Source organism: Euphorbia lathyris, chromosome 7 (genome assembly GCF_963576675.1).
Source record: "Euphorbia lathyris chromosome 7, ddEupLath1.1, whole genome shotgun sequence".
In the NCBI taxonomy this organism is placed as follows: domain Eukaryota; kingdom Viridiplantae; phylum Streptophyta; class Magnoliopsida; order Malpighiales; family Euphorbiaceae; genus Euphorbia; species Euphorbia lathyris.
The window spans coordinates 23,467,481-23,475,810 of record NC_088916.1 but is presented as its reverse complement, the minus strand read 5'-3'; the positions used below and the strand labels follow the sequence as shown (position 1 = coordinate 23,475,810).

At 34.3% G+C, this 8,330-nt stretch overlaps 1 protein-coding gene across 1 annotated transcript; it reads right to left on the bottom strand.

Moving 5' to 3' along the window:
- Positions 1-564: 564 nt before the first annotated feature.
- Positions 565-8,062, bottom strand: LOC136200901 (uncharacterized). The gene is made up of 14 exons (XM_065991405.1): positions 7,868-8,062; positions 7,391-7,519; positions 7,209-7,296; positions 6,983-7,082; positions 6,818-6,891; positions 6,620-6,691; positions 6,431-6,508; positions 5,520-5,644; positions 5,266-5,338; positions 4,310-4,371; positions 3,830-4,207; positions 2,596-2,698; positions 1,427-1,657; positions 565-743 (listed from the first exon to the last, which is right to left on the bottom strand). Exons 2-13 carry the CDS (start codon positions 7,468-7,470, stop codon positions 1,457-1,459), a joined length of 1,434 nt encoding a protein of 477 aa, XP_065847477.1. The 5' UTR covers positions 7,471-7,519; positions 7,868-8,062; the 3' UTR covers positions 565-743; positions 1,427-1,456.
- Between the last annotated feature and the right edge of the window lie 268 nt (positions 8,063-8,330).

Here is an 8,330-nt window from a genome sequence, read left to right as displayed (position 1 = left end):
CACCTTTGTTACTAGTTTTATAGGACCTCACACTCTTCAAAAGCAGCCAGGATATGATTTAAACCCTAAACCATCACATTCTATTAAGTAAAAAATTTCTTAAATCCATCTCAATCTCATCTTCTTTCGCGAGCTAGTAAATGAGTTTGTTCACAACGCTATTTGAACAAATTTCCTTTTACAAGTCGTCATCAACAGTCACAATAATTTAATTTTGCCAATAGTCGCAGCAGTAGAAGGACCCCTAAACCCCTGAGGTCTTGATCACTCGACCCCGCCCGGTCAGTCTCCTGTCATTGTTATGTCGTGCAACCCGTAATCGCAACGACCCAATTGCAAAACTCAGTAGCCAAATTATAACGTATATATAAACACAAAAACTATAACCAAAATGAAGCTCAGATAAGATACCAGAACCTAGTACGAAGACCAACATATATATTCAGTTAAGCAACATATGTTTTTAAAGCAATCCAGTTCATTTACATATATAAAACCAACTAAATTCAGTCAGAGAGAGCAAATGCTAAGGTAAGGTTTCATATTAAAATCAAGAACAATTCATAAACCAAAGGGGGAAAAAGAATAATAAATAATAATATTAATAATAATTTAACCTGAATCAGAGCATATGTACACTGCAAATGACTATCAACCTTTTTCTCTATTTACATATAAAGCCAGACAGAAGTCCATATGAATACAAGTCCAAGATCTATCCATCACTTGTTTCTTCTTTCAACCTATCCATTATAAATTGAGCTGTCAGCAAAGACGGAGGACCGTAACTACCGCAAAATAAATTAGAAAATATATGCAAGTTCAAGAAGGAGCATAGTTAATATTTAGGGTAAAGTTCAAATAAAACCCCCGTGGTTTTCACTAATTTTCAGATAAAGGATTATGGTTTACTTTTTGTCAAAACGATGATTGAGGTTTTTAACTTTAACAAAATAAGTACTTTTTCGATTGATACTATTAAAATCACCTTTGACAACTTCAAAAATGACATATTTTAAGAACTACTAATATTTTAACTTTAATTCTTCAACTTTTTTATTTTGAGATTGTTTAGATGATGTTTGGTAAAGAGAGAGAAAGTTAATGTTTAGAGAGAAAGTTCCAAAAATAATGATTTTCGAAAATCGAAAATGCAGTTCTATAGAAAATATGACATTGAACAACTTTAATTCTTGAAAATTTTCATTTTCAGATCGTTAAAGATGGTTTTAATAGCATTAATCCAAGTTTGAAACCTCAATCCTTGTTTTGACAAAAAGTAAACCATAACCTTTTATCTGAAAATTAGTGAAACCACTGGGGTTTTATTTGAACTTTACCCTAATATTTATTATACTCATGACTTCATAAAAGCAAGTCTGAGTTTTGAACAGAAGGAAAGAAAGACTATCTGCTCATCACTTACCAAAAAATTGAAGACTATAAACACAGCAGTTTACTTTTTCCTGGCATCAATAATCATGGCTCGAGTCCAATGCTCAATATCCTCATTTTGAGACGGCGGAGGAGGAAAGGTGGGATGTTCTACAAGATCCCATCCATCAATAAGGCTTTCAATTTTTCCATTATCAGATAATTCAGTGGCATAAAGAAAACTGGAAGTTGAATTTGGGAGGTTATTGTCAATTATGTTTTTCTGCAGGGTAACACAAGTATGAATGCAATTAGGAAAAGCAAGACCAATAAATAGCAGTTTAAGAAAATAAAATAAAATAAAAAGCAATGAAATAACATAAAGATCATTCCAAAATGAACGAGCATGAATATACATCAGGGGACAAATAACTAGTACGAAGCATTAATTACAGTCTCATCTATTGTGACAGAATAAAAGAGGCAAATTAGGGTTTACTATTTTGTTGCTAGGCAATCATGTTTGTAGTCATAATGAAATTATTAATCCATTCCTGATAACAGCATGTATGTTGGTTGAATTGGATGTAAAAAATTTAAATGCTATTCATGGTTGACAAAATAAACTATAAATAGGAAATTATAGAAATAGATTTCCCATGGAGGCAGTCAAACCAAACATCATCTGGAAATGAAGAAAAAAGTGAAACAATAAATAAAAAATAATAAAAAAAAAGACTGAGAAGGTGAGAGAATATGCTAATGGCAATAAAGGGTGATAAGGGAATTAAGGATATGTGATTTGCAGCTACTGAGAGCTAGTTACAAGAAGAGTGTGTGTTTAAGTGTGTGTTTAGTTAGTCAATATCATAGTTGTCAAATCAAGATTCGATTCATGAATCGAAATCCTCATTTTGTGAATCGTGACTTGATGAGAAGCTTATCTTCCTATTTCTCTGGGAGTTGAGGCCTTCCTCACCCCAGTTTATCTTCCTATTTCTGTCAATTTCAGTGTTCAAGCTTATCAATACAATTCTATTTCTCTATTTGTTCCATCTTTCTGTTTCTGTTTCTATCAGAAGGCATTCAGAAAAACAACAAAATCTCAAATAACAATCATAGATCAGAAAGTAGCATGAACAAAGTCATCCTTAAATTAATGAGTAAAAACATCACTTATAATTCCATAAGAATTTCAAGAAGCCAAGGTTTAGGGCATACTGTAAGATGCAGGGCATGTGCGCTATCCAGCAATGTGCTTGATGATATGGTAGAATTCACATCCCACACAGATTTGTTTAACTTCTGAACTTGTTTGCATGACCTGAAATTCGGAAGAGATAAAAGAATTAATCAGGAATGGTAGATCATATATATAAAGGGCGGCCCGGTCGCACTACGCGTCCCCGCTGAGCGAGGGTCCGGGGAGGGGTCCCACCACAAGAGTGTACTGGGGGCAAGCCTTCCCCTGCCAATTTATTTTGGCAAGAGGCCGCTCCTAAGACTCGAACCCGTGACCTCTTGGTCACACGACAACAACGTTTACCGTTGCGCCAAGGCTCGCCCTCTGGTAGATCATATATATATATAATAATAATAATAATAATAATTTTTATAGGGAATATGGTAAAGGATAATCTAGAAAAGTCCTATGTAACCCCATATTCGAGACGGTGCAAACAACAAATCGTGAAACAAAATACATTTGATAAAGTTACATGGCTAAAAGATAGAAGAGCAGTCTAAGAAATTAAATAACATGTTCCAGCTCAACCATCAGTTTCAGATAATACATCACCTAGGCTTCCGCAAACTCTTCAAAGAGGCACATTTAAGTGCTAAAAGAAGGAAAGCAGATAAATATAACAGAAATGAATTAGTTTCACAAACTACTGTATTTTTTAAGAAAGAGTGGAGCCAAGATTCGACCAATTGATTGTTTGGTTGAGTTCATTTCTGATCCGAACCGCTGACCTATGCTCAATCCTAAGTGGCACACAAATTACGTTTCTAAAAGTACATTCATCTTGATATGGATCTCTTGCGCATTGAAAAGTTTATGCATAATAAAGGATTGATCATGAATAAATATTTTCGATGTCATACATTCATCCTGATATGGACCTCTGATGCACTGAAAAGTTTATGCATAATAAAGAATTGATCATACAAAAATATTATCGATGCAACTCAATTGGCTCAATGATGAATCTGAATGTTCCCAACATTAGGTGCTAAATAGAACAAAATTATTTAACAGGTAATATTGGGGAAATAAGCTTGCAAAAATTTAAGCTACCTTCTATTTTGGATCACTAAAAAATGTTGATTGTCTACAAGTTAAACAATAATTTGTCCTTTTGATTGCTCATGCACAGAAACTATGAAGTGACTGACAGTTAATTGTAAACATCTTGCATGCTAGAATTGAATTAATGATGCAAAAACAACTCACCTCGAACAAGCCATTTTCAAGGAAAAAACAGAACGAATTTCCTTGGAGGAGGATAGCATGGCCAATAATTTTGCAAATGCTTCAAAAGTGGATGCTTCAGAAGGCACATCTAAACATAGCAAGTTATAACCATAAGCTGTTACACATGCCACACTTTTCTTAAGAAGTGCAATCCCTTTCTGCAGATCTTTATGTGTTTCAACAGAATGTGGAGAGGCAGAAGAATAACTAAAGCTACTACTCCGAGAAGAATCCAGGTGGACCCTTTTCTCAGATTCCATTGAGGCAACACCGAAATTACTCGTGCTTCTATCAGTCCATGAATTTTCAACACTAGTCGAGCAATAGTTTTGGCGAGGAATAAATAGGGGATATTCACTGTACAAAGCACCCAACAGAGAGAAAACATTGAAGGCATATCAAAATGCAGCAACTGAAAATAAGAAACAGTACAGCGAATAAAATCCTTGGCCAAAATACCTTTTAGAAGAAGGATAGGCATTCCAATAAGAGTCACGCTGCCATATTCTAGAGCATGAACCCTGACAAGAAAAAATTAGACCATTTACATTTTATATTAAGACCAATAAAATGATGTCCTACTACTATTGAAAAACTACTTTGGTAATATTAATTAATTCGTAAACATCATTTCAAGAAACAGTGGACTTTCATATTGCAACGAAAAGAAAGAAAATACACTCGAAAATATACACAAATGAGAAATCCAGAGATACATTTATATCAACATGTGAAGAGCTAAGAAAAGTTTTGGGGAAAAAAAAGATTTAGTAAATTTCCTTTATTTGCGTGTATTTCAGTGCCTATTCATTTTTACTTCCACTAGAACTCCCAATACTTAGGACGATGGACCCAATGCTTCCCTACAGCGGATACATGTTCCATGGTTAAACCTAATTATCTTATACACTAAAATCCCTCCAGTGTGTTCCTAACCCTTCGTTCCATCTCTTCATGTCTCAACGGTGGAACACTCTTATTTTCAGACCCATCTCCTTCAGAACGTTTCAAAAAGGAAGGCGCATTGATTAGTTGCTTGGCATAATCTTATAAACATATCAATTCCCAATGCATTATGTAAATGACAATGTGTATATGCAAGTGTTGCAGAAGCCCACATGTCATCCTCATGAAGCCACAATCCTTTACCACTAGAATTTTTGTAAAACTCATTCAAAAGAACATCAAATAGGACTTAAAATCAATCTAGAAAGTTTGACGTTGTCTTTTAAGAAATGCCAAAAGACTTTCAACTTTTACCAATTACCAGTATCAAAAAATTCAGAAGTTCAGCAAAGAGAACAGTATGATCACAAAAAAAAAAAAAATGAGTAAGAAAAATGAGAAAGGAAGGGAGAAATAACAGTCTCTAGGGAAAATAAGTAACCATATAATGGTGTTGCCACAGTGCTTACCGCAAATCCTGAGTTATGAAGTGCAGGGGCGGCCAAATTACGAACAACAAGATTTAGAAGTTGCACCATATATCTGCTTACAAACCATGGAGAGTACTAGTTAGTATCAACAGAATCTTTAAGCATAAGACCACAGAAAATTACAGGAACTCATAACGTTCAGGCACAAAAAGTTTCACATGAAAGGATCATGTATCCGTCGATATAAGGGGGAACATGTCCAATACCCTTAAAACAAAGGGGAAAGAAATTACCCCAATGATGCAGCAAGCTCCTCCGATGGAACAGAATGGGGGTCAAGTCCTCTTGGTAAACGTGCATTGCATACTTGATCATAGGGGCCACTAGAACCATCTTTTCTTTCTCCTTCTATAATCACCTGCAGAACACCCACTAGATTCAAGGAGACAGCAAAAAACACAGCTCCCACATTTTAAAACATACACACTCAAATGCAAGACACACACCCGAGACATCATATAAAAATGACAACTGTAACTGCAGTCGTTAAAAAAATAATAACTTATATAAAAACAAACTAGGACCCTTCATCCCATATTGACAAGGAAAATACACTTTTTTTTTTGTTAATGAAAGAATACCAAATGATGATAAAGTTACCTAAGTTTCTCTACCATTAACCTTATTGTATCCTCTATTTATGATAAGCAAATCCAAGAAGCTCATCCCAACAAATTGTCTGAGCCATGTTATTGTCAGTAATGATTTCTTATTTTATCAATATAAGTTATTTTCATGTCTTCTATTTTTAACACATTCCATCACAGGATATTTTATTCCATAAAATTCAGCTCCATAAGAAACAGTCCATAAAAAATGCATGCTCATGACACCAAATTAAATGGTGTCATACTACTGTCAACTTTATCAAAAGATTCAACAACAACAATAACCAAGTTATAATTCCAACTAAATGGGATTGGCTTCATGGAATTCTTGAGGCCAAGCTGGTTCCAGGCCAGGATTAAAGTAGGAGGTATGTGATAGGCTGAAAGCTAGTGTAAAACATAGTCTAATATCATCATAGGGAATCCTTTGAACATAATAAACGTCATCAAAATATATGGAGAGCAATTGAAAAATACATATACTCAGCTATTTCAATTTCTTGAAGAAATTATACACATTCATTATTCATGCTTACCCTACGTTGGGGAAATAATTTGCATATTTGCTTTATGATGACTGATTGCTTATGTAGTAGTTCAGAGGTAATAGCCATCTGCAGTAAAGAAAATACTTTTAGCAATACATTTGCATGCAAAACCCAAAATAACTAGATAAGTAAACAAAGCATGATCTGTTAATAAAAGAATTCAATAATACTGCTCACATGCCCTAAACGCTGAGTACAAACAAGGTTTGGAAAGAACTTCTCCAATTGCTCCACCCGGTTTTTTTCTAACTGCAAGACAATAAACCATGAATAAGATATGAAATGATTGCCAAAAGGCTGGAAACAAAAGCTATGCTGCTTATGATAGTTAATAAGCTAAAATATGAATATCAAAAAAGTGCAAATGGTCAATACCACACTATTAGCTGATTCTAGCACCGCATATTTGACATTCAGATCACAAGATATTTTGTCAATCTTAGCCTTCCCTGCAAATGTCTAAATGATTTAATAAGATGGAAAAATGAAAAACCCAATTCCATCTAAATCAGGTTGATTAGAAATAAAATGGAGCCCGACCTTGAACTAATTGCTCCTTGTTACGACGGAGCTTCTCCCTCAAAGTTGTAAGCTTTTCATTTTGAAGCACTCTCCAATTTAATTGATCATCTGCCTTCCCCTGATCAGCATTGTGCATATTACTATAACCTGATTGCTTTTTAATGTCCAGCAATTTGCACGAAATAATAGATTTTTATCACAAATAGCAGCTCCTACAAATGTTCAGAAAGCAATAAAACCAAACCTTTGCCACAAGAACTTCACTTAACCGTGAAAACAAGGAATCCCTACGACTCTTCAGTGATTTCAATACAGTATTGTACTCATATAATCTGGACAGGACCAAAAAAAAAAATACAAAAACCATCAAGAAGCAATTGACTAAATGATCCCATGCTAATATGGGGATATCAAGAGGCAAATTACCTGTAATTGACACAAACAGGGCAAACAGCCGAGCGATTTGAATTCTCACAAATGCCACAACAAGAGGCTCTTTTGTTCATAGTTTACTTTTTCATCAATAAACCACTCTCCTTTGCAACTTGTTACACCCTAGTAAACAAAATCACATGAAAATTCAAAAGAAATCTCCAAGACAAAGAGCAAAACGATTATATTTTATCATGAGTTGAGAAAGACGATAAATTAATACAAAAAGTTCATCAATTACACTCAAAATAATAATTTAATAAGTAAATAAACTGATTGAAGCTCAATTCAGCACCTCCAAACCGAAAAGATCACCAACAACTGAAAGCTTTTGATTTTAATAATTACAGAGTGAAATCAAAAAGAGAAAACCGGTTGAAGTCGCCGGAATCGTAATATTGAGTGAAATTGTTGAATTATGAAGTTCCTGAATTCGAAAATTTTGTAAATTCAATTCAGAAAACTATTTACCTTAGGCGGAGCTGGAGTTACGTATGATAACTTCGTCTCCCTGTGTCTTTACGGTGGGTAGCTTAAATGAGTGTAGTGGAAGCAACAGAAAGGACAAAGGAGGATTGAGGGAGTCCTATTCAATTTCTCTAGTTTTCAATGTTCATAGCATCAGGTCTCTGTATCCAGGTCGAATCGCATTTTGTGTTTCCTTGTTTGGATTGGATTTATTTTTGGGGGAAATTATCTCCGTCTTTTTCTTTTGGCTTAATACATCAAAAGCCCTTGAATTTGTCCAAAATATTTGATTGTACCCTTAAATTTATATAGTATCTCGTTAGTCCTCTCAATTTGTTTAAAATAATCTATTGACCACCCGAATTTATTTAAAGTGACTTATTAGTTCATTGAACTTGCATATAGTAATCCATTTGTATCATGAACTTGTTTAAAGTGATATAAATTGCAATTTGTCTAATTTGTA

Bases quoted from the DNA above. Each gene is read 5' to 3' on its own strand.
- LOC136200901 (XM_065991405.1), bottom strand. From the start codon at position 7,470: ATGAACAAAAGAGCCTCTTGTTGTGGCATTTGTGAGAATTCAAATCGC. The intron at 5,645-6,430 runs GTAAGCATGAAT...GGTGTTCTGCAG, and splicing joins AATTATTTCCCCAACGTAGG to GTGATTATAGAAGGAGAAAG. The intron at 4,208-4,309 runs GTATTTTGGCCA...TGCTTTGTACAG, and splicing joins GCCTATCCTTCTTCTAAAAG to TGAATATCCCCTATTTATTC.